The sequence below is a fragment of the Vidua chalybeata genome, chromosome 10, assembly GCF_026979565.1.
Source record: "Vidua chalybeata isolate OUT-0048 chromosome 10, bVidCha1 merged haplotype, whole genome shotgun sequence".
NCBI lineage: Eukaryota > Metazoa > Chordata > Aves > Passeriformes > Viduidae > Vidua > Vidua chalybeata.
This window is the reverse complement of record NC_071539.1, coordinates 9,101,860-9,128,182: the sequence shown is the minus strand read 5'-3', so window position 1 is coordinate 9,128,182 and position 26,323 is coordinate 9,101,860. Positions and strand designations below refer to the sequence as shown.

The 26,323-nt window shown below is 39.4% G+C and overlaps 2 protein-coding genes across 3 annotated transcripts; both read right to left on the bottom strand.

Moving 5' to 3' along the window:
* Positions 1-721: 721 nt before the first annotated feature.
* Positions 722-13,941, bottom strand: LOC128792704 (cytochrome P450 2J4-like). Its single transcript, XM_053951329.1, has 9 exons — positions 13,771-13,941; positions 12,613-12,775; positions 11,519-11,668; positions 9,056-9,216; positions 6,459-6,635; positions 4,293-4,434; positions 2,356-2,543; positions 2,042-2,183; positions 722-1,380 (listed from the first exon to the last, which is right to left on the bottom strand). The coding sequence occupies exons 1-9, from the start codon at positions 13,939-13,941 to the stop codon at positions 1,202-1,204; spliced, it is 1,473 nt and encodes a 490-aa protein (XP_053807304.1). The 3' UTR covers positions 722-1,201.
* Positions 13,942-17,162: 3,221 nt separating this feature from the next.
* LOC128792816 (cytochrome P450 2J6-like) lies at positions 17,163-26,064 on the bottom strand. Of its 2 annotated transcripts, none has more exons than XM_053951613.1 (9): positions 25,877-26,064; positions 24,127-24,289; positions 23,660-23,809; positions 22,667-22,827; positions 20,262-20,438; positions 19,957-20,098; positions 18,401-18,588; positions 18,050-18,191; positions 17,163-17,543 (listed from the first exon to the last, which is right to left on the bottom strand). In XM_053951613.1, the coding sequence occupies exons 1-9, from the start codon at positions 26,045-26,047 to the stop codon at positions 17,365-17,367; spliced, it is 1,473 nt and encodes a 490-aa protein (XP_053807588.1). In that variant the 5' UTR covers positions 26,048-26,064; the 3' UTR covers positions 17,163-17,364. The 2 variants fall into 2 exon arrangements, with proteins under 2 accessions (XP_053807588.1, XP_053807589.1); XM_053951614.1 differs by lacking the exon at positions 17,163-17,543 and adding an exon at positions 17,863-17,933.
* Between the last annotated feature and the right edge of the window lie 259 nt (positions 26,065-26,323).

The window sequence follows — 26,323 nt, the reverse complement described above, 5'->3', positions numbered from 1 at the left end:
AAATAATGAGACAAATCTAAAATTGTGATTCATGGGGAACTGCCCAAACTAATCTCAATCACACAGTGGATGACATCGAGTGATAACTGATTTAATAGACAATCATCTGTTCAGCTGTCCTGTCCTCGCTCACAGAAACAGGAAACTTAATGAAGGACAAGTTCACTTATTCTTTACAAGACTTTCCCAAACAATATAAATACTTAACTTGGGAACCAATTTTTTCCTTTCCACTAATTATAGACTGTTTAATTGCATTTGACTGGTATTTGTGTATATGGCAACCCTTTGTGGCTTCAGGAAGCTGAGCTGCTGATTTGTTTAAAAAATATCTTTGGCATTTTCCATGAACATTTTTCAATTTTGCATTTCAAACCAAGCAGGCTCCTCACCCAAACTGGCCATTGGGAAGTTCCTTGCACCTGGTGTAGCAGCTGCCCATTGCTGATTCTAAAAGGAATCAGGCATGGGAGTAAAAAGTTGTTAGAAAAGACCTTCCAAAAATTGACTTGTCAGACTTTTAAAATGCTGAAAGTGTGTGACTCAAAAGAAATCTTCTCTCTGTATCTTCACTTTTCACCAGGTTTCAGCCTGCACCTTTTCACTGCTGGACTCGGGTATTCTCTGCCAGGTTTAAAGATGCCTTACACATGTTCTGCAGCATCAAATCTAGACATTCTCAGTAAGCTGTAAGTAATCTATTAATAAAATAAGTTGTTAATTTTTCCTTCATATCTTTTATTAGTGACCATCAACAAAAAGTTGACTGAAATGTTGCTATTGATGATAGTGACACCAAGAGGCAAAATTTTCCAGGTATGTTTTTCCAATTGGCTTTTGGAAACAGGATAATGAATTAATTCATTTTCAGAGACAATGAATGAATTTTTGAAGTCTGGCAGTCAATTTTGTCATTTGCTCACATATTTATACCTGCCAGGCCAGAGAGCAACTGCAAGATGCCTTTATGGCTGAGAATGATGGGGTCTTACAAATCAAAAGAATTTTTACCACAAAAAAAGGTCACGTTTGTGAGCAGGTAACAGGGTCTAAATAAAATTATCTACTGCAGACAAAAGGTGGCTTTTGAACTAGAAATTCAAATCCAATACAAAAATTATTATATGGTCTCAAGAGATACGTTCAGAAAAATCAGAAAGATGTTTCATAGATGGTCTGTGACACACTGCACATGTCCAGCCTAGCGTGGGATGGCACAGACCCTGTAGGGGTGGGGCTGCAGAGTGCCCCCAAAAATGGGCTCCGTGCTGATCTTGGTCACTCCCTCGGGGAGGCGGAAGGTGAACGCCCGCAGCAGGCTGGCAAAGAAAATGAAGAGCTCGGTCCTGGCTAAGTGCTCCCCCAAACACACCCGGTGCCCTGCAGAGGAAAGAGGGGAAGGACAGTGAGGAAATAAACCTGGCCTCCAACAGCAACTGTTTTCATCCTCACACAGTGCAAAGGTATTTTTGCCGAGTCCATAACTTCTGTCGGACTTAGTGCAATCAATGACACAAAGCTTCATTGATGTATTTCTTCCTTCAAAGAATGTTGTCTGCAGCTATGGATAACCATGTAACCCTTCTGCTCCTTTCAATTACCTCAAAAGCCTCATCTTCATTTGACTGACAACTTTAAAGGAATTCATTCCACCATGTAAATGAAGAATAAGGACCTACTTTTCCTGGAAGATGTTATGTTGTAGTGTTGAATGCATAAGGAATCAAGAGGACTGCTTGAAAGTGCTTTCCATACATATGTCTGGTATGAAATGAGTGCCTGAAATCAATAGCCACAATCATTAGCAGAGAATGTCCTTCCAAAAACAGGGCATGTTAGATATATATGTTTGTCAGGACACCTCTGATTTTTCATGTTATTATTTGTTCAGTAGAACATATGTTACTGAAAAGAATCATGTTGATTTAAGCACTACTTTCCACAAAAAGGTTTAGAATAGACAACCAATAGGTTTTTAATAGACATCTTCATTCTTCAGTCCCAATCCAAACTGCTGATGTTTGTGCTGTAGGCCACTTACCTATTGAGAATGGTAAGAAGGCTTCTTGGGCCACAAAGTTTCCATCCTTATCCAAGAAGTGACCAGGGTTGAACTGTCGAGGTGTTTCCCACCGCTCTGGGTCATACAAAGATGAAGCAATATTTGGAAGAACTATGGTGCCCTGAAAGGAGAAAAACATTCATTCTGTTCCTTGTTGGCATTCAGACCATGACCCAAAGGCATCCAGCCCCCCTCCAATTGAGGAGAGCGCCCTGGCACAAACAGATTTTAATCCACACCATGCTCTACTGATGCAGGAAAAGCCTGTAGCAACTGAGAAACTGTGTCTGTACCTTTTTGAGGGGAAAGCCAAGCAGGGTTGTGTTCCTCACACACACCCTGGGCATGCCAGTTGAAATAATGTTGCTGAAGCGTTGGATCTCATGAATCACAGCATTTGTGTAGGGCAGCTCCCTCCGATCCTCGTAGCAGATTAATTTGGAGGGACCCAGAACAGCATCCAGCTCCTTCTGCACTTTCTCTGTGGAAAGTGTTCAGTTTCAGGCAGAAAAACATATCAAGTATTTTCAGTAATTTCATTTTTGAAGACACTTCCAATTTAGAACTATGAGAACAACACCACAATTAATTTAGAAAAGTCAGTAACTTTTTATGAAGAAAAATGAAGTAGCTGGATGTTCCAACAGCTTAAAAATATGAGAACTCTGCTTCTGGGTCTGAAGTTATTTGACTGTAGATTAAGAAAAGACATTTGTTGCTCAAAAATTTAAAACTAAGTGTTGCCTTACTACCACAAATCCAACAGATAACAGATTTATCTTTGGGTTTTCTTTTGCCTAGGTGCCTCAAACACCTGCAGCCAGTTAGAACATTAAGCTCACAGCTCTCTGAAATTTCTGAGCCTTAAAAGTCTAATTCCTGTTAAAAGGACATGGTTCTTACACAGGGCATCTGTTAAGTAAAGCAATGCCAACTAGAACAAGGTCCAAATACCATTTAAAAAAACTGATCTACTGCTTGGCATCTGCTTTTTAATCAAGAACAGCACATTTTAAATTACTTATTGTATGGGAGTCCAGGAGGCATTAACAAAAATAAAACCTTTGATTTATGAATTTCAAGAGAGGCAGTACACACCTAATAAAAATACCTTAGAGTTTTAATAAACGATCCTGTCTTTTTTCAGGCTTTCTGAAGCAACAGTGAGATGCAGGGAAGTCCATTCTGCATTGATCAGTCTGTGCCCATTTACATCAAGCGTGCCCTGTGACTGCCAGCAGTCCTTCATTAAATTGACAACAGAGATTTGAGCACCTTAGAGAATTTAAAATGTACATTCAGAAATATTTTTAAGTTAACTTCCTTCTATGAAGAACTATCTTGCAGAAGCACTTAAGAATCCAGGTAGTTTGAAGTAATCAGTCACTGCATCATATAAACACACATTTCTATTCCTGATTCAGTGATGAGGCAAAAACTTCTCCTTATGGTACAGAGTGGAACACTGTCACTGGATGTCAACACAGGAAAAGTATGAATGGGTTCAAAAAGAAGCCACCAATTAATTGAATGAGGACAGACATGCTGGTGTCAGCTCATTCTGAGAGCCCTGATGCAATGTATTACTCAAGAAGCCCAGGAAGGATCACTCTGCACATACTCTGCTTTCCCAAACATGTGCAATACTTAGCTAAATAAAATTATACAGGTGAGTCAGTGCTTTCATAACCTTAATTAGAGTAAGTGATAGAAAAACATGTGATAACATGAGATTAGGCAGAATTTCTTGTCTGACAGCTACAACTTGACCAAATTTTTCTTATCTTTGTCTCTTTCATCCATTTAAAATCCTGTTCTCCTCTGGGTAGTTGCACATATTCTGCAACCTAACTGTGAGATTTCTGTTATCCAGCATAAGACATCTTTCTTCCTTTGGTTTTCATTCAGTGCTCTATGAAAGGGATTGGTGGTTATTTAAAAACTAGACTTTAAACCAAACTTCTTAAATGCACATAGAGATAACAGAGGAGCCACCTGTTTCCACTCCTGACTAGAATAATTTCTGTTACAAGAAACTCAGATACATCAAAGAGTTAATTTAATCCCTGGATCTACTGATGCTGCCTAGGGCAGACCTACAAGCACAAAAAGGTACATGTGGCACTAGACACATATCAGTATCTAGGAATAATCTCTGATCCATGAAAATGTTATGGAAATTGTTTTCTCTGTTGCATGGAAGATATCTGTGATGAGCTTATCTATTCACCTTGGATGTCTGGGTTTGCCACCATATAGAGAAGGCCCCAGTTCAATGTAGTGCTTGATGTCTCTGATCCACCCAAGAAAAGGTCATTTATAGAATAAACCATGTTGTCTTCATTGTATGTTGACCTGGGTTCATCTTTGGACTGCAAATGATAAGAAAAGTTAGAGGCTTATACATGAAAGTTAGAAAAAACAGAATCGGATTTAATGTGATTTTATAACTGGTTCCAAGCTGCAGTGTCTTCTCCTTATAGGACAATATAGAAAGACTGCTAAGGAATGTTAGACACCACAGATAGCTATCAACACAAAAATTAACATTTCACAAACAGACAAGCCATGTTTGTTCCATTCTTAATCACAAAGCTAAATCATGTTCTTTGGAAAAAAAAAAAAAAAAAGGATTACTGGTTTTATGTGCAAATGTTGGTTAATTTAGAGTGTTTCATAAGTAAATCTTCCTCTAAAGATGTGTACCAGTGTGTTATTCTTCCTATCTCAAGTCCACCACTCAGTTGTTCTACCAAGCAATACAGTGACCAGGCAATGAACACTGGGCTGAGTAAAGTTCTTAACTTGTGGCATTCAGATTTCTTCTACACAAGGGCACAATGACTCACATATAGCTGCTCTGAGGTTTTGCAGTTTTCAATTAGGAGTGTGAGCATGTGTATGTATACACTGAAATTATAAATAAACATGGCTATGGTTTGGGGGAATTCATTGTCTACATTTAGGGAGGTTTTGCTCAGGGGTGTTGAACATTTCTCTTGCCAGTGGAGCAATTGAAAAGAAGGAGAGATGCTTCTCCCTGCTGTAATATCATCTAATCTTTTTTTATTGCCCCTGTTCACCTATTACAGACAGTTCAATTTTTTTAATAAACAAACTTGGATGATTTCCACCCAGCAGAGTCCCAGAAGAGCTCACTGAAACAATTTCTGGTACACTGATGTTCAAATCTCATAAATCCTATAACAGCTTTAGAAATAGTCAAATGCTTTGGAAGGCCAGGTGTGTTACTGTGCTGATATTAAAAAAAAAAAAAAAAAAATTAAAACAAGATGATCCAAGGAGCTAGAAGCCATTTTGGTTGACATCCACAGTGTACATAAGAATATAGCAGCTGATGTGGGAATTAATCAATAAATAATTATCAGGCAGAGGTAGGTGAGTGCTGCAGCCCAATAGGTTGTGGCTGCCTCTGTTGCTGCTACCAGCACATGACAGTGGTGAAAGGGACACTGGCTGTCCCTGCAGGACAGCACTGCCACCAGGAAAAACAGTCACTGCCCCCTTCCCAGGGCCTTTGGCTCTCTGGGCCACTCTTGCCTTGCCACACCCAAGTCTCATCTGGCCAGTCTCATCTCGCCACTTCCTCCTCTTTCTCCTCTTTCTGTAACCAAGCAGAACAGGAAGAGGAAACTATCCTGCCACAGTGGAGGAGAGGAGAAAGGAAAAGTGACTTTAGTGGAGGTAGGAGTCACAGAGGGGAAGGGCAACTGACAGTCCAGGGATCAGGGCTGGGATCCAGTACCCAAGAGATTTGTACAAAGTGGTCCTGGTATGGTCTAGAAAAGGGAGAGATCTTGTGACCTCCTAGAGCCCTACAGATTCCCACCTACCTCTACTATGCCTGTCTGACCAAAATGCCCTTATTTGTCCCAGTTCCTTTGTCTGGTTGACACTTCACTGACCCTGGCACTCTCCTCCAGTCTTGTCTGAAACACTGCTGACTCCTAGGTTATTTCTCCATAACATGTTCTCAAAATCCGGCTGTCCTCTTGCAAATTCACTTGGCAAACCTTTACTGTAGAAATATCATAACCAGAGCGTCCCACTCTGTCTTCCAAAGGCCTTCCCAGCTCTCTCGTTGTTCTCTTAGTAATTCACCACACCACCTCTTTCCTGGAGACCTTCAATCACTTTACAACTTGTGCCAGTGGGAAAAAAAAAAAAAAAAAAGCAAAAGCAGTGTATTAACTTGCCCTTTAATGAAAGGATTGCAAGGTGCTGTGGCATATCAATGATCAGAAAGGATTTAGGAAGGTCCTGGTTATTGGATTCACATTACCATATCTAGAAAGGCAAGAGATTGTGATGATTCAATGGTCCATGTTGACCTTTTTCCCCCATGACTGTATGATTAGGCAGGAAAAAAACTTACTTTTTCAATGTGATCCAGGTAGAAGTCAATGAAATCCTGCGGCTCCTCTGGTGCCCCACGCTCTGTGTGCATTTGGATCTCTCTCCGTGTAAAGTTGCTCAGGACATCATAACAAGCCAACGCCTTCTTGTGAGGCCCTGGGAGACGACTCATCAGCCAGGGGAAGATTTCATAGAGCTGTGGGAGTGACACACAAGAGGTTCTGCAAAGTCTCTATCACGAGAAAACGCACCAGGAAGGCCTGCTACAAAGAGAGGTAATGCTCATGTTGGTTTGGGATTAGGGTCTCATTAGCAAAATATCCTGACAAAGATTGCTCTTGGGCTTTCAAGCTGTGAAACCTAAACTGTATAATTTCTAGTTTTGATGCTAAGATTCAGAGTTCCACAGGCATTCAGCTCAATCACAAGAAAAACTAGAATTACTCTAAATAAAATGAATGGTATTCATCTATGCAGTTACTGATATCTTCAATTGCTACGAACTGCATTCAGGCATTTTAAAAGTGAGCTCCTGCCCTCCAGTGGAGACTACAGGGAAGGGAGAAGCAAAAGTTGGCAACTCCTCACCAGGATGCTTGCCAGAGCCAGGACTGGCTCCCGGTGGCTGCTTTACAGGCTGGGTAACCCCCAAAGTACTCTCTACCAATCCACTTCTCCAGGTTCCTCTATGAAATTTCAAATATCTGAAACCCAGAAAAGCTAAAGAACAGGTACCTGATAATTTTGAGTACTCTCCTCTAGAAAGAAAGACAGGGTTAGCTGGCACAACTAGATTATTTTTTCCTTCTGTTTTACCATTTGGGAAAATCTGTCCTAAGAAATAAATGGTTTCGACCTATTCTGATAGCTAGAAAGTTAATTCTGGTTTCCAGCCTACATTTATGCCTGGGTAATCTGTCTATTCTTGTATCTCAGAGATACAATGTTCTTCTTAATAGTTCTTTTTCTGCTCAAAATATAATTCCTTTATTTAACAGCAGAATTTTTATCCTTTCTCAGGCTTCATTTTGCTGAGCTCTTCTTGTACTCTTTTAATCACACTACAGAAAGCACATTATTAGGTGTTCACTGGAGTGTGGTTGAATTAGATGGACTGTACTTGTATCTTCTTATGAAATCAGTTCTTACTGTCAGACATCCAATTATCCATTAATGATTGCCTTATCACAAAAAAAGTACTTGTCCAGTCCTTGATAAATTGACTTAGAACTTCATATCCTTTTTTGTTAGCTCCATCTCTGGTATTTTTTTATTTGCAAAACGTGTTCAGAAGCCTTAGACACAACTGTGGTCTGACTAATCACAAAGTTGCCAAGATTATAGTCATTCCTACTCTCAAATATCTGCCCTCTCTCCCACTATGGCATTCTAATTGTAAGTGGAATTCAGCTCTCAGTGTTCAAGACAAGAACTGCATCCATCCACCTTCCTGGGTACCTGCCAAAACTCCTCCTCCATTTATGGAGGGGCCCAATCCACAGTGTCCCCCTGTTCAGTGCCTGACAGCATGAGATCCAGATAAGAAATGGGGATGTGGATGCAGCAATATCCACTTTTCTGCATAGTACTGTGTACTCGTCACATGTGGGAGGTGGGGAGATGGTGGCCATCCCTCTGGGATGGTTTGAGCCCCTGTTCTTATTTCCCCAACAGTATCTTATTCACCAGACAAATCAAAGCCAGGATGGGAAGCAGAGAAGAAAAGGAGGCATGTTCTCTGTCCTAAAAGCAGGTGTCACCTGCCACCACTACACTCAGCTTTCAGGACCAAAGCTAAACTAAGCAAAAGGGAACTTAAGCATAACTCAGTGAGAAGAATGTACCATGGGATATGGGGAGACATCTGCATTCCAGGAATTGCTAATATATTCTATATTAAAAAGGTACTCATAAGATGTCTGAGACAACTTCAGCAGTGGAACCAGAACTCCCAGGAAATTTTTAATTACTTCTGTGTAATGCAGGCCTCTAGTGTCAGATGGATCATTGACTCCCAGATTGTTTAATTGCCAAGCTTGCAGTTATATTTGCTCTCTTAGCATTTGTTGCCTTCTGTTGCCTGTGCCTGGAGCTGCTCCTCACTCAGGGTGAAGGAGTAGAATTTCTCTGGGAAGTCTTCAAGTCTGTGTCTTCCGGAAGAAATGGAAATAAGTAACCACAGGCAAAACACTTTGGCATTTGACACATTCCACTCTCTATTGACTGTATATAAAACAGTGTCTAAACTTGGCATGTGAGTCACACTTTCAGACCTGACATTTAATATTTAGGAATCATGATGTCCAACACAGGAACCTGTGGTGTGCAGGGGTTGAGAAACCAAGTAACAGACGTGACCCAGGAGCAGTCCATGAACCTGTGCCGTATTGCAAAGATTTAGGGGCAAACTACCACAGTATCCAAACACAGGAGAATGATCACAAATGCACAAAGCTGGCATGTGGAGCTTCACCATCCCACTTTGAGAGAGTTCACTGCCCAGTAAAACTGCATGGAGCATCACTCACCCATTCCAAAACTTTGCCTGATAGCTCTTGAATCTGCATTTCTCACTCTCTGTCTTACTCAGAAAAAAACAACAGATCATTCACTTACATGATGAATAAAGCTGCCCCCAAACTTGAAGACATGTTCTGTAGCTTTTATCAGCTCATGAAAGGCCTCATCATCTCTGGAGAAACGATGTCCAAACACGATAGCACAAATTACATTTGAGACAGAATGGACAAGAGGGAAAGAAGGATTCACAGGTTTCCCTGCAACCATAATAATAAATATCACTGTTAATGTCTCCTGCTTTAGTGAAATGTGAGAATCCTCTAAGTTACCCACAGAACTTTCAAGAAGGCATTGCATTACACAGAGAAGCAGCAATGTTTTTTCAAAATTCTAGTATCAAACTGATTCCTCACAACCACATTGCAATCCTGTAAGCCCAGGAATGCGCGACACTCTAAAAAATGCCAAATATGTAAAATATTGCATCATACGATGGAGCAAATTTAGAGATAAAGGAAAAAAAAATCTATGCAAATTTGCTTTCTGGCAAAATCAAAATATGTGTCAAGCATGGGAATGACTGAGAACACTGTGGACAAAGGGAATCTGAGGGTAGAAGAGCAAGAAGAAAGGCAGTTTTATTCAGCAAGGACACAGAGGCATGCAAGGCTACTGTGTTTTGTCTGACCTTGCTAGAGACATACAACCTCCAGTAAGATAAAATGTTGTAAACTCCTTTCAACCAATTGTGTCAACAGTATAATAACTAATTTTAAAGCAGTTATTTTGAAACCTAATCCCAAGAAAACTATTTTGTGACTATGGAATATGACCATAAAAAGCTCTATTTGTGTATGTATTGATGCAACTGCCCAAGACCCAAGGCATGATTCTGATTAGCAACTTACTGTTCTGTGCTTTTTTCCTTGCACACATGGTTACATCTCAGTCTCTCCTAGCTGTTGAACCACAGGATTTGGCTCAATCTAATTATTTTTAGTTGATACAACATTGATAGCCACAGCATGTCCTGATTTATTGTGCCTTCACATAATGATCAGTATTGAGAAATCAAACTCACATGATCCTAACTGGGTTGATCAGGGTAGAATCTTATAATGAAGACAAGATTCTAGCCCTTGCTTTACCGAGTGTGTGCAAAAGGCATTAAAAAACTTAATTCATCAGCATTGATTTTGTCTCTTTATGCACCAGCCCCATAAAAGAGCCAAAAATGTGCCCTTGAGGCAAGGCCAACATAATCCTGGGCTGCATTAGGAAATGAATTGGTGGTAGGCCAAGGGAGGTGATCCTTCTCCTCTGATCAGCACTGGCAAAACCCAGCTGAAGTTCTGGGTCCAGCTCTGGACTCCCCAGTGTGAGGAACATCAGTGTATAAGAACAAGTTGAGCAAAGGGCTGTCGGCATTGGCACTTGGTACCAATGGCCAGTGGACGGGAGCTGACTGTCACTGTTAGTTTGTTATCTCACTGTAAAACTTTCATCCCTTCTCTCTGTGAGTTCTCAAGGGCAGCTCCTTGCAGCACTGACTCCTTTTCTCTTTCTTCTGCTTGGCTGGCTGATATCTTCCTGTCCCTGTCACACACACCTGACTCTTTCTGTCCCCTGTAGCACATACTAACCCTTACAGTCCCTAGCACAACCACTGACCCTTGCTCCTCACAGCAGCACAGCCAACTGACTCCAACCCTCTCACAACCAGTAACCCACTCTTTTATAACATCCATCCTTGTTGGACCATCCTTATTGGACATAGCTGTGACCTATTAAAGGCAAGGCTGTTCCTATTCTTTGGTAATTAGTACAGCTGCAACTCCTCAGGGGTAAGATTGCCTTCAGCACTATCTCTATTCTCCTACAATCCATCCTCCCTCAAAGGGCTATAAGGACAATAAAGGAATTGAAACATCTGACATGAGAGAGGCTGAGAGAGATAGACTATTTAGTCTGGAGAAGGGAAGACATAGGGAGATATCTAAATATGAATAAATATGTGGTGGAGGGGTATAAAGAACACAGAACCCGACTTTTCTCGGTGGTATCAAGTGGGGTAACAGGAAAAAAATGTAAATACATTAAATTTTGCATAAGCACAAGTATTTTTACCATAGCACTCACTGAACAGTGGAACTGTTACCCAGAGAGGTGGTGAAGTCTCCATTGCTGCAGATATTAACAACTCCGCCCTAAGAAACCTGCTCAGATTGACCCTTCTTTGAGTAGGGGTTAGGTTAGACCATCTTCAGGGATCCCTTTCCACTTAGGGTGCTCTATAATGTAAATAATAAATAAGCTCTGGTTTTTCTTCTCAATTTTAGTAGTTTTGTAAATAATTTTGAGCAAGAATAGTCTCCTTGAAAACACAAGATGGACTGGTGGCTTTGCATTTTCTGTCCATTCCACACAGGCAGTGTAAGACCCTGCACACTCTCTTGTGGAACAAAAGCTGCCCTCAGTTTCAGGACAGGACAGAGAAGTTCATACACTAAAGACATCAGACTAATGGCAAAAATGTATTGATATTTGTTGCAGAAATACCTTTCATACTTGCAAAGAAGTCTACCAGGTAGTGGGCTTCTTCTTGCACTCGGTACTCCAGTCCTCTTTTCCCCAGACCAAGGTTGCGTAAAGTCCTCAGAGCAAACCTTCTCTGCTGCTTCCAGGTGTGACCAGTCGCCAACATAATTCCTGCATCCATTAAAAGAAGAGCTCTTTATCGTGCTAATATTAATCATAGACAAAGATTACATCAAAGGATTTACTAAGCTACAGAACATAAATAAACTGTTGCCTTGCCTGTGAACACAAAGGCACCAAGGAACCACTGTGACCTGTAATCATGTTGGTAGGGCTGAAATGGGCAAATTCAGCTGGGAATAAGATGACTTGCAGGATTAAGTTTGATCCCAAACAATCAAGGACCTCAGGATATCTCAGCTGCTTCTCTAGATGCTCTTTGCAGTGCTTGTCTCACACTTCCTGCTATGCACAAAGCTCACTTGAATCAGAATAATGATTCTCATGAAGGGAAAATAGGAAAGAGTCAGAAGAATGTCCACAGTCAGAGAGAAAAGTTCCTGTCTGCAGGGCAGGAAAGTTCAGTATTTAAGCTTTGTGACAGGCTTTGGGAATTTCTAGTGTGGTTAGTGGTAGGAGACCTACAGCAAGATTGAAACAAAAGCACACTGAATTTCTAGGTGCAACTGTGCCAGCAGGAAAATATTCCCAAAAGGAAGGGAATGGGAAGAAGATTCCACTGTCAAACTCGCTCTTTATGGAAAATGTCATAGTGGGAGGCAGCTTGCCCAGGACAAGGAATTGGGTTGTTTCCTGCTTTTCCTCCACTTCTCTGTGACACAACTTACCACTGCCTCATCTCACCACCTCTGAATCTGTCCCAGTGGGTATTTCATAGAATATATTATGAATCCTTTTCTTATTGTTAGTATTTTCCCCCTGCTACTCTCCAAAAGCCATTTCACCTCTCTGTACCTTGCAGTCCACCTGGCAGTCATTCCTCACAGACAAACCCTGCCTCTCTGCTACCTTTGAAGGTGGCCACAAGCTACAAAAGATATTGCAATTTGTCAAGATTACATTTCTGTGTACTATTTATGCCAGGAATTTCTCACCTTTTCCTTTGGCCATTGCTCTGAAGAAAGGTGACACCAGCCTGCCAGAAACATCTTCAGGGTGTGTGGTCATACCATCCTTCACTGCTTGAAATCCATTCAATATAACCACTGGGGCCCATCCAAACCATAAGGTGAATATGTTGCCATAAGTTTTTGCCAGCTAGAGATGGGAGAGAAGCCAGAAAAGTACAGATGAAATCCCACACACTGCAAATAGAGGATGAACCTGTTTTTGCACTGATTACAGGACCAGCCCTAAGGTGGAGTGGTGTTCTCCATCTTTCCTACCAGACTACAATTATCACTAAGAAAGCATAAATGTCTTTTCCAACATTCACTGTTGGAAACATCTGTGTATTCCCACTTTTCAGAGCCACATGCCTAAGTCAAGAAACATTAAGTACCTTTTATTACTGTATATAAGCCAAGGTTCAGTTCACAATCAGTCATGGGATAAAGGGTATTTTCTACTTATTAATTTATTTCAAGAGAGTTTCTATCATTTGTACAAAGTAGCACAAAAGAACACAGAACTGTCAGAGGAGTAATTAGCTTAGAGACTGGACTTTTTTCTTTCCTCCCATCTACTTTTGATTCTGTCAATACAAACAAGCTCATACACACAGAGTGCAGGGAAGTATCTATTTACTGCTCGAGCTAGAGAGTGCCAGTGTTCAGAAAGCTACAAATCCATGCTGTGAAAGTAATTTTTTTAAAGTATTTTTTCTTTAACTCCAAATCTGATATATAATCCCTAAAGATATTTAATCCTAAATTATATCAATTTTCACATGAATTCGTAAAATTTAGTGGCAAGGGGCGATGAAAAGATATCAAGTTTCACACAAATTTTAGTGAAAACCAGTGTTAAAAAGGGATAGGTTTAAACACCAGAATGACCTCCACACATTCAGAAATTCCAATACCAGGTTTCTTAGCTTGGCAAACTACTTTACACTGCAATATCTTTTTCTTATTTTGCAAACCAAACCAGCAGTTCTGAACCAAACCAAGTGTGATATCACAGTGGCCAGTTAACAGCTGCAGTACTACTAAATGTAGTGTTGGGAGAGGATGTTTTCATATAGCAAGCAACTTGAGAAAGGAGAAATCACAAAGACTTTTAGACAATTAGGAGTATCCGAAAATAAGTACCTGCATGAGAAGATCACGATCAAACTGAAATTTCAGCTGTATCAGTGTCCCAAAGACTGGGAGAGGGACTGGTCCAGGAGGAAACCGTCTCCGCACTTGCTGCAACTTTAAAAACTGCGTAATTAGAAGAAATACAGCCACAGCTACAAGAGCTTGAGTTATGCTCAACATTTTAGTATCTGCTTTACCAGCTTGCCTTTATTCAAAATTGTCTTCTGAGACTATTAAGGCTGGTTGCTAAACCAGTTTTTTCATAAGAGCTTGAATTCACATAATAAATATTCCCCGCCCCTAACCCTACCTCTTTATTATCAACCACTCCCTTTTTGTTCCACTCATTACATTCTCGTGCTTCAGCATATTAATAGATGCACACCCTTCTTCTTCTTCTTCTCATCCAGATTATACTTATTCAATATGGATCACAGGATTTGTAGGAATGGTATCTTAAAAGACTAGGGCCAAGATTTTCTAGGCAACGGAGATGCACGTAAATTCTCCATCTAGTTTTTCTGAGCCAATTTTGAATGGTATGTGTTCCTACAAATACTCCAGGAATGCTTTTAGAAAACCAATAGCCATACATACAAATTAAGCAGGCAAACGTAAGTGGATATTAAATCTTGGAGTTTTTAAATTGGTTTGTATATATTCCATGTACACGTTATATCTAGTAATGGTAAGGCTGATAGAAGTTAAAAGCCCACATTTATCTTAAGATGCATATAAAACTATCTAATGCTTAATACAAAAAGCAAAATTTGTTACACTCTTGAATGTAATTGAAAACATAATTGGATTAATGTATGACCTCACTTTTTTTTCCTAATGTGTTAGCACTAGGTAAACTCACAGAAGGTTTTTTCTGGTTCTGCATTTCCCCATTCAGTCTTAACATAAGGTGGGTACCCCATATGTTTTGAGAAATCATCAGAAAGTATGTGAGATAAACAATGCATATTCATAGAGAAAGTATATCTAGTGTTAAATATACAGATTTAAAAGAAAAAAATCTAAAAACATGGGAAAAACCTAGTAGGGATCTTGAGCTACCACCAGAACGAAGGGCCTCAGCAAGAACTAGTCATGACATGAGTGTGGAAAAAACAGAGTCTGTAGGCAGGGCTCTTTGCCAAGCCTCAACACCAGCAGGAACCACAAACACAGCACCAGGGGAGTTCAAATGTTGCAATCAGACCATGGAAACCTCACAAGAGGGGTTCTGGGTCCACAGGATCATTGCAGTCCTGTATTACAGATCCAGACTGAAATGCTTCCCTCTCAAAATTGTCCATCCCTTGAGAGCAAAGCACTTGTAAAAGAAACATGTTTTCACTAATCTTCTGAGGAAACTGCCAAGACTTGTTCACCAGCTCACTTCTTGCAAGCTGACTTTGGGACAGAAACTATTTCCAGATTTCGTGGCTCTGGAACACAGAAGATCATTATCCAGAAAGAACAGCCTGGAGTCTGCCAGCACACAGTTTACAAACTTCCAGATCAATTAGCCTTCAACCACAGCTCTTTGTTACCACTAATGCATAACTGATTAATGTGTATTAACCAAGGGATGTTTATAGGTTTCCACATAAGCTTTGTTTGTGTACACTAAAAAGGTGGTTTTTCAAGACAATCATTTCTAATTTATCTCTCTCCTTCAACAGGGAAAGTAAAATTCTCTTTAAAAAGAAATTTGTTAAGTTTTTGGCTTCTCTGTCTCCAGTGTATTCTCACAAACTCTGCTTCAAATTCCCCAATTTATCAGAACTTTTAATTTTGAATCAATATAATACATTCCCTTTTCTTTTAGATATTACAAGATTTTCCATCTAAATGATTTTTCATCAGGAAAACTAATTTTTGTCCACTGGAATTTAAGCCCTAGTGCCTTCACCCCACAAGGGCTGCAGTCTCACACCTTTAACCAGTCTTCAGCTGGAGCCAGCCTGGAATACAGTTCTCTCACACTGGAAAAGCAAGATGACTATGGATTGGTTCGGATCTGAAGCATGGGATTTATCTTACTTTATTTCATGCAAAATGTATTTATGAGATAGCCAAGGCTCCATTTTTTTAATAATTACTAAATGCAGTCAGCAGCACCACTTCTTCAGCACCATCTACCAGCTATTCTTTAGGATTAGTGATTTTTAACTTGCCAAAGGCAAGCAACTGCTGCCTCCCCTCCTGGATCCAGATGGATAAAAATTAATCATTCTCTTATCAGTTTGGAGCTGGAGCAGGGGGATGTTTGTAGGTCCACCATGAGGGAACTTCATACCAACCACCTACATGCCAGGACATGCTGGACATGGGTAGAACCATCCCATAAAGATAATCCTGTGGGGAACAAACTGCCAACCCAGGTTTCATCCTGTATGCACACCCCTGCCTGTTAGACTGGGGTGCTTTAAAACACAAGGTGGGCAGAGGCACCTGAAACAAATACAGCTGTGATAATGATGTCAGTCCTGGAGATGGCACTGTCAGCTAATCAGAGTATAAAAATAATCCTTCCTGTGTTGGCATGCAGTATCCCATTTGTACCTCATACAAGAAGAATGTGTCTCAATGCCAGAAAAGAAAATCCCTTGTTAACTGCCAGTAAGCAAACCAGCAAAAAACCTCCACTTCTGCCAAGTCCTTAGGCACCTGGCTCATGAAGACTTCCAGAATTCTTCAGTAGTGCCAAATCTGCTCTTGGTCATGGTGTGCTAAGTGAAGTCATCTAACTGTGATAAAGAATCCATTTTAAAAAATGAAATAATAAATTAAGCTGAATAAATTTTTGGATGACCTAGAGCAATCATCAGAAGAAGACAACCTGGCATGAGGTTCCCATGTCGCTGGCAACCAGTGGGCTCATAAAAAAAGATAAATTATCAACACTCTGTGACTGCTCACTGTTTTCATTTGTCTTCCAGTCCTTGCTCTTTGCTTGTGATATGAAAAGCTCCCCACAGCTGCCTGATGAAGCCACTCTTCTATTTTCACCAGAAGGGTTGAAATGCTACCTGGTTTAGTGGGTGAAACCTTGAACTGTCTTCCCAAGTGACAATGATAGAGCTGTATACAACAGGCTTGCCCAACAGCAAACCATATCAGTCTAAGGGAATATGTTATCACAGATCATACTATCTGCCTCTAGAAAGCTTCCTCCAAGAGCTTCTTTTACCTCCTGCACCCACTAATATCCCAAGACAGACTGGAAGACCTCTAAGCCTCTCTCCACAAATGCAACTGTGGCTTATGAGAAAGAATCTTCATTCATGAGACTTCCAATTCATAGACCACTCTTCAAGATCATTTTCTGCAAAACCTCTTTCCAGATGGTAATATATAAGTCCAAATTCTAATTCTTCCCTTAATGTCTTTATTTGTTACACATCAGGAGAAGTTTACCAATATTTTCCAAAAAAAAACCAAAGTGTGAACCCTTTATAATTATAGCTCAGGATGCAACTGTCTGTCAAGAATCTTTCAGGGTAGTGATTAACCAAATGAAGATGAAAGCAAAAATCTTAGGACATGCAAAAAGGAATTCACATGCAGAAGCAGTTTTACAGAGTGACTCTTCCCTGAATCTGCCATTTCCTATCGAGGAATGGCACAGAGCTGGTAGGGAGGTGGCTTCATCGTGCTCCCAAAAATAAACTTGGTGTTGACTTCCTTCACTCCTTCTGGCAGGGTGAATGTGAATGCTTGCAGCAGGGTGCAAAAGACAATAAAGAGCTCTGTCCTTGCCAACAGCTCCCCCATGCACACACGGTGCCCTGTGAAGAAATAGAAAAGGCACTTCAGCCAAAGGATTTCTATCCCACCTCCCCTTCTAAACTGCCTGGGATTTTCTTTGCTTGTTTTCTGCAGATTTCATTCTTTTAAGAAAAGACATTCTTTTTGTCATTTAGTGATTCATTTTGTATTTCTGCAAAAAGTTTAGATATACATTTACATAAAATTGTCATTATAGAAATTGTCACCAGGGTGGCATAATTCACATTTACAGTCTTCCCAGCACCATGCATTTTTCTGCTACTGCTTCAATAGCTGGATCTCTTCTCAGAGAGAAACTGGATCTGTCTTCCAAGAAAGACTTTTCTATGCGTCATTCCTTCTCTTCCAATCTTTTCCACATACAACTGGACTTCTCTCTTCTTGGAGATCTTTAAAACAGTTTGTATATGCCCATTTGTAGGTGCCTTCCCAGTTATTTTGGGGAATGAATGGATCTGAAGTTGTTACCACAAGGAGTAAATAAATCCCTGTTCAGTGCACTTACCTATAGCAAATGGCAAGAATGCTTCTCTGTTTACAAAGTTTCCATCTTTATCCAGAAAGTGGCCTGGGTTGAACTGATCAGGTGTCTCCCATTTTCCAGGATCAGCCAGAACAGAGTCAATATTTGCTAAAACTACTGTGTTCTGGAAAAAAGGAGCAGTGGCTTCAACAAAAACTGTGATTGTATCTAGGACAAAGCTTTGTGAAAAGCTATCCACAGAGACAGTCAAACCTTAGAGGCACTGCTAGAACAAGAGTTCATGCCCCCAGTCAGGAAAAACCTCAAAAACCTTTCTAAAAGCATCAAATGGACCAAAGATCAAGTTCATTCAAATATGCAGCACATTTGTACCTTTGGAATACGATATCCCAGCAGCTCCGTGTCCTTCACACTCAGTCTGGGCAGTGCAATTAAGAGTATGTTACTGTATCGCTGGATCTCGTGAATTACAGCATTTGTGTAGGGCAACCTTTTCCTGTCCTCATAGCAAAACACATGGGAACAGCCCACAACAGCATCCAGCTCCTTCTGGACTTTCTCTAAGGAGGAATATTATATTCAGCTTTAAATATACAGCAAACAATCTATAAACTCTATAGTCATAATTTTTCCTGTTGCCTTCTACAGCCAGAATGGCATCCAACCAGATGAAAAAGATACTTTATAAAAAATAATGCCTTCAAATTCCCATACAGATGACCTGAAAAAATTTGACATTGAGGTTGTTTATAAGTTGCATATATACTTCTAAAATAAAATAGTAGATGAGGTCATTCTATAATAATATGTGGGTTCCTGTTACATTTACTGCTCTAAGGTAATTTATAAAAAGACTTTTATTAATATTTATTTCTACAGGCAGGGAGTCAACTGGGAAAAAATATTAATTGTGTGCTAGGGGAACAGTTTAGTAATTGATCAAGGATTGTTCTTCATTAAGAAACACATAGATTTTGCTTGTCATCTACAGATTCCCAACTGCTGTTCTGCAATTACTTGCCTTGGGAGGCACTTACACAAATTAATTTTTCCCAAGGACTTCTTTTTTTTTACCTACAATCTGAGCTGAAATGGTAATTTCTGATTATTTTTTTAATTAATACTAGAGACTCTATCATTGCAATTAGAACTACCCCCACAAAACATAAGAATATGTTAATATATCCTGAGAAGATGAAAAATCATGTGAAAATTCAGTATGTGCAACCCAGTCTCATGTTTTAAGTCTTTTGAAGGTAACAAAAATGGGACACCCTTTCTCCTTAACACTTCTTCTTGCCAGGCTCCTGCTGTGCCTGGTACTCAGCTTAAACTCTCAAATATGAGGCTTTTAAAGTCAGTTTTGTGCCTTCTAATCCTTTCTATCCCATATACTCTGGCTCTTTGTTTTCAGCCATTTTACTCCACCAACCTGTAACTTTCTTCTGTGAATATCATTATTAAAAGCACATATTTTCAAGCTACTCACCCCAATATTAGCAACCCCACACTGTATTTAAGTTATTTCTGCTGCAAGAGGCCAAGAGCAAATCAAAGTATAGGAGTCAGGGATTTAAAAGAATGAACCAAAGACTTCTCAGTGGAAATCTAAGCATTACTCTCTGTGGAAGGGTAATGGTGCAATTTATCTCATCTGACACTAAATTCCTGCAGCTGATTAAATTAATCACACCCTGTATTCTGTTTAGATCTGTTAACAAAAAAAAAAAAAAAAAAAAAAAAAAAAAAAAAAAAAAAAGCTGGAATGATTTACCTGTATGTGAGAAAGGATACAGCAAGAAACAATTAATGCAGTTCACCTGATTCATACTTCAATAATTAGTTCCTCTACTTTTCTTTGAACAGCCACAACCACTATTTGAACTTATATCATTGCTAGAGTTGCAGACCTCTTTGGATGTGCTTACCTTGAATGTCAGGATAAATCACCATATAGAGCAATGCCCACAGTAAAGTGGTGGCTGTAGTTTCTGTGCCTGCTATAAAGAGGTCAGCAACAGTCTGGATCAAGTTTCCTTCATCATAAGTAGCATCAGCATCTCCTTTAGTCTGCAGATATGAATTGAAAAGAAAGTTATGGCACACAAAAGAAGAAGTAAACCACCGGAGAAATCATACACTTCTAAATCTATATTAGACATCATTATAATCAAAGAAACACTTAAAATCCCTTGTTGTTAGTGAAGTGTGAGAGAAGTTCAGAAGTACTCACTTTATCTATCTCATCCAAATAGTAATCAATATAATGTCGATTTTCATCACGTTTCCTGTTTACTTTGTGACTTTCAAGTTCCTTTGCTAACAGACCATTCACAAAATCTACACAGGACTTCATCTTTTTAACTGATGGCAGAAAATGACCAGCAAGCCAGGGAGACAACTCATATATCTGTAAAAGAGATATTTTAGATATATGATACTACATATAAATATGTGGCATCTAGCAAACTAAATTTTAATCCTAATACAGGCTTCTGGATAGTGGAAAAAGCAAGTGAAAGACTGATGATTGAATCAGCACTATATTGAAGGGACAGTGCCTATTCCATGATTCATTAAAGCCTTTCTTAATTCTATTTTTCCCTGGAGCAAAATCAAAATTTCTCTCAGTTTTATACTATAAAGTTTTATATATATATATATGGGGGGGGGCAGGGAGAGATTATATAAATATAAATATGATGTAGAAAGAATAAATCAAATTCCTTTCTACCCCAATTCTTTTCTAGGCTGAACTTGGGTCAGCTGAACCAAGGATCTCACATTAAACCTGTCCTTAGTCTCACTTTATCCAACACATATATAATTTCTGTTTCATCACTGACAAAACCAGATTCAGGCTGACTTCCTTGACACAGCTGAAAACAGAACTATCCAAACCCAGGTTTGTTTTCTTACAGTAGGCTATTCAATGGATGGGGATTTTACTCACATTCATGTTCTCATAGATAAGAAGCAAGTAGATCACATCTGTGTGATGGGCAAAGCAACTCAATGACCCAGAAATACTGAGCTGTGTGGATTCCCTCCCATTTATTTGTTGTTCTAAACATATTTACCTTCTTGTCTTCTAAACATATTCACCTTTTTGTCCTTCTACTTTTATAAAGCCATATATCAGCAGAAAAAAAGTAAAACACTTCTTAAATCCATTCTGTTCTTCTACTTCATTTCACTTTCTTTTCCCCCTTTTTACAGACTGCATCATGTCCTTCCATTTACAGAACTACTGCAGTTTAAATTACCCATTAGGCCATAACTTCTGGGCTCACCTATTTAAGTGGCAGAAACATTACAAAGATTTATCTCCCCACAAGCCTATTCAGATTCCCAACCCTATTTCTTCTTTGCCCTACTGCATAATTTTCCTTAGCACTTCCTGTCCACTTACCAGGAAAACAGGTAAGTACAGCCAGTCATTAAGGGATTGTACATTCTTTTGAAAACACTGTGGAGAGCAGGACACAATGAAATGTTGGACTAGAATGTTGGCTCTGGACACACTCTTAAGGTGTTTTGAAAACAACTTATACCTGCTGAGAGCAGTTTAGGAATAGCTGAATCTGTGTCTACACTGATTAGAAGGGTAGCTTAGGAATCATTTCACTGGCATCTTCTGGGATAGTTACTAATAAGTAATTTTATTTTAGCTTATCTAGCCAAAGTATCAAAATAGTCCTTAAATCCTCTAGGACCCTGCTTACAGCAATTTCCAGTTACTCAGAGATGGTGGAAATCATACAAGACACAAAACTGCATACAAGACAACGAGTTCTGCAGAAGCAGCTGCCTCATGCATGGGTAAATTCACTTTTTGACTATACACAGTCCTGTGGTTCCCCATCATAAATGATTCATAACAAAACTGCCCCAGTCTCAGGCCACCTGTTCTGCTGCTTTGGCAGCTGCAGCACAGATGCACATACAGAATCAAGAGAGAATTTTTCTCTCCAGTGGACCAGATGTGACGTTAGGAGTTTGTGCCTTGAATGGAGACAGATGTCATCCAGCAGCTAAAGGAGGGTGACTTGCAGTGTCACTGTACTCTTGTAAGGATGTGCAGGTACAGGTGTTGCTGCCAAAAACTGTAGGGAAAAGCTGCCATTGAGCAATTTCATGCCATGTTACCTTTGCAGAAAACAGTTGCTCTACTCCAGTTTCTATGAGGTTGGCTGGCAGTAGAGAAGGAAGCAGTAAAAATCCATTTACTCTTGACATTTTTTGACAACCGTGTAATGTAATAGAGTGAAGAAAGCCAGTTTGCCAGACAGAAATTAAGATGAGCCTATTTCAGAGCTCTTTAGATAATTTAACCCATATTTTACTACTGATTTCAGATATAGTTTCAAACACTGGAATTGTACAGGTAATACTTTTAAAAAGAAAGTCCTTTGTACATCTCTCTGCCATGTAACAAATCTTTGCATTTTCATCCCTGTCCTCCATACACAGGAAATTTCTGATTTCTGCGCTATGATGAAGCATAAACAATTGAAACAAGTTTTGAACTAGGCATCTTGAAGCACTGTTCTGATGTGCTCTCCAGAAATTCCAGGTACTTTTTTTCACTGTCTATCTATAGAGACCAAACAAACAAACAAAATTGATTTTCCTCACAAAAAAGGAGATGCTGTTCAAAAATGCTGCCAGGGTGTCAAAGGACTCAATCAGGTGGTGAAAATTCTCGTCATCCCTGGAGAAACGATGTCCAAAAATGATAGAACAAATTACATTTGAGACCATATGAACAACAGGCATAGTGGGGTCCAGAGGTTTTCCTGTAAAAACAAGGGACTGCAGTCACCATTAACACTTACTGTAACTTCCTGGTTTTCCCACTGACAGGTGAGCTGATAAAATTTCATCAATGTTTCTGACATTAATTAGATCACTGGATAGCAAATTGTAATTTATTGGTAAAAGGCCTGAGTAAAAAAGTTACTTCAGACATCTAAAAAACTCTTATGGTTAAAAAAAGGAAAAACTGCTGGTGGGAATGGAATTAGTGGTATTAATTATACAAATACTCAGATTTCATCAAACCTTGGCATCAGCAGGTCTCACGTTTGGCAATAACCGGGGTACAAAACCAGCTGAGACATTAAATACACAGATGAGTTGAGAAGAGAACCACCTTCTATTCTTTGCTCATATCATTTTGTATTAGAATATTTCAACCTACCCTGTGTATCCCTGGTCAAAGCTTTGCATGTTTTATGCTTTTTCTTTTCTACACAGGAATAGCAGGCTCTGTGACACTGATGTTTTTACTGTTTGCTGTTATCCTGATGCTGTTACCATAAGTAACATAGAACTGACTCAGAAGTAATAACACTGATAGGGACCAGTATATATATATATATATACACTGGTATATTATAAATATATAACTAGACATGAATATAACAAGACAGGAATCTCTAATTCTGTTATCTTGTTGTGGGGTTTCACATTTCCACAAGTAAGTATCTCATGCAGGTAGCATATACAGACTTTTGAGACTCAGCTCTGCACATACCCTTTGAATCCATTTTTGTAACCAAATAGTTTCAAAAGCTACCAGTGCCCCATTCTCCCACTGCACAGACTGCCCTGCCCACCCTCACATACCGTTTGTTTTCTGTAAGTATTCCACCAAGTGAGCAGCCTCCTCTTGCAGTAGATAATCCTGGTCTTTTTTCCCTACTCCCATTTTTCTCATTGTTGCCATTCCAAAACGCCTCTGCTGCTTCCAGAGATGACCATTAGAGAACATAACACCTAGGATCATAGTGAATACCTAAATTAATGGATTGGTAAGGTTGATACATCCAGCTTCTCTTTTCTTCTAATTTTTTACGCAGTCTGGCAACATTCCTCTTTTCTTTCTTTTTGTATTTTAGCCATTTATCTTCTGTATAGAAGCTCTTACATTAACTCTATGCTGTCATTACTGTTCTGACAGAATATAGAACTGCTTTAAAAACATATGAAAATAAAAACTTTTTTCCTGATGTAAATTAAGGACTTTGAGACTCTAAATCAGTATTCAAACTAGGGATAGAACACATTAAAAATTTTCTGAGAATAGTAATTACCATTTCCATGTGTCAGAATGTGAAAGATTCTGCTTTCAGGCCTTCCAGCAACATCTTCAGCACGGGCAGTCAGACCTTCCTTCACTGCCTGAAACCCTTGCAGGACAACTGCAGGAGTGTTTGAAAACCATAAGGTGAAGATATTGCCATGAATTTTGGCCATCTGTAGAACAAAGCAGAATCAGAGTAACAGGAGTGAGAACTGGTACTTTTAAATCAAACAAGATGAACCAGATCTTCCTGGGCAGATGCCTTAATGGTGACTGACTTTGAGAACAGAGCATCAGGTATGTTCTTACATACAGTATAGTTTGAAGTCAGGTTTCTATCTAAAGTCTCATTTATTAAAGATCATGATGTTTCTAAAATGTCAGCCAATATTGCCAAAGTCTGTGATGTCATTTATTATGTCTTACAATTCCAACTCATTGTAGATGAACTTGTCCATCCTCACCACTTGCTACAAGACAGTAGTAGCACATGAATTTGATGTGAACCATCTACAGATTCCCCTTTGTGTGTCAAGTGTAGCAAAAGCAGTGGAGGAGCTGAGTAATGCAGGAATCACCCTTTCCTTTCCAGCTCAGCTGTGACAGCCTTGTCTTCAGCTGCCATGCACGCAGGCATCCCTGGCAGTGGGCAGGACAGCCCTTCCCCTGCCTGCTGAATCAGGAACTAGAAAAGTAGCAAAATAGGCTGGAAAGAGTGGTGTGTTGCCAAGACATCTCAAGAAATGCAGGACCAGAGGATAACAAAATTTTGCTGCCTGGGAGCAAACAAGAGGGTATACTTGCGTACAGTGAGCAAAAATGTATGTGCTTGTACTTGCACATTTGTGTTTAATTTCATTTTTGTAAGGACCAGTCCACGGCTTTTGAAACCTTGGGATGACCAGTACTGCTCTTCATGTCTGGGATGTCAGAAATAGAAGAAAACACAGCAGATAGACACTAGCTACTCTTTAGTGTTATGGAATAACAACACTTTGCCTTGAAATATGCAGCTCAGGAGGACAGAACTGGCAGGACATGGAAAAGCCAGAGAAAGGGAAGGTTAAGAATTAAGAGGGAGAGTGAGGTGCTATTACTTACATATTTAAATGTTAAATATTTAATATAGATGTATGAGAACTATAAAACAACAGTTACAAACTTTAGAAGTGGACATACATTACAAGTGGACATAGAAAAAGGTTTGAGAATACTATGAATTATTTTAGCCATGAAAATAGCCGTGAAAGCTCAGTCTTGCTAAGTAGACTGAAATCTCTTGTGAAAATCTGACCAAATGGTATGTCAGAAAAAAATTGATCCTAAGATCTTTCAAAAAATCCATTGAATAAATATCTTTTAAAATCATCCTTTCTGTACTGGAAACACACACGTCCTCAGTAGCTATTCCATGGGATACTTAGAAAATATCAGTACAACAATAGTCAAAACACAGACATCCAAAACACTGTACAGAATTAGTGAGTCTACTTTAAAATACAGCTTCTTCCTATGTGTAAGACAGGACTATTACCATCATTATGGTTTTGTTCATATGCACATAAAGTACTAAATATGTATTTAATAGTAAGTGCAAATTTTCACACAAAGAAACAGATATTTTAATGATCTCCACCTATTTCCACATTTATGCAATTTATAATAAATCCCTCCCTAGCATTCAGAATAAGACTATGTTAAATACATTTACTTTTCAATCAGCTTATAAGTCCATTAATAAATTGCCAGGAAATACATACTTTTTTAAGATGCTCATGATGAATTTTGAAGTTCATCTGCAGCAGATTTCCAAAGAAGGGATATGGAGTTGGTCCAGGAGGAAATTGTCTTCTCATCCATTGCAACTTCAGAAACTGTATCAACAGCAGAGACGCCACAAAAAATACCAGCACCTCACTCACTGTTAACATTTTACTTCTGATTTACACAGCTACCTTTTCTCTGTACAACTGCTGTGTAGACAGAGGAGACATCAGTTTATCTTGCTTTTGGGGCACCTCCCTGAAAAGAGAAAAAACCCTTGACACTCCTGTAACTCGCTGTCTTTCCCTCTTTATCACTTTTACTTCCCCATCCCAGAGAATTAAGTGTTCTTATTTTTAAACATATATAATATCATTATATTGCAGCTACACATCTGTCAATCATTGCCTCTTCAAGGGACACAAAAGGTTAATTATAGGTTA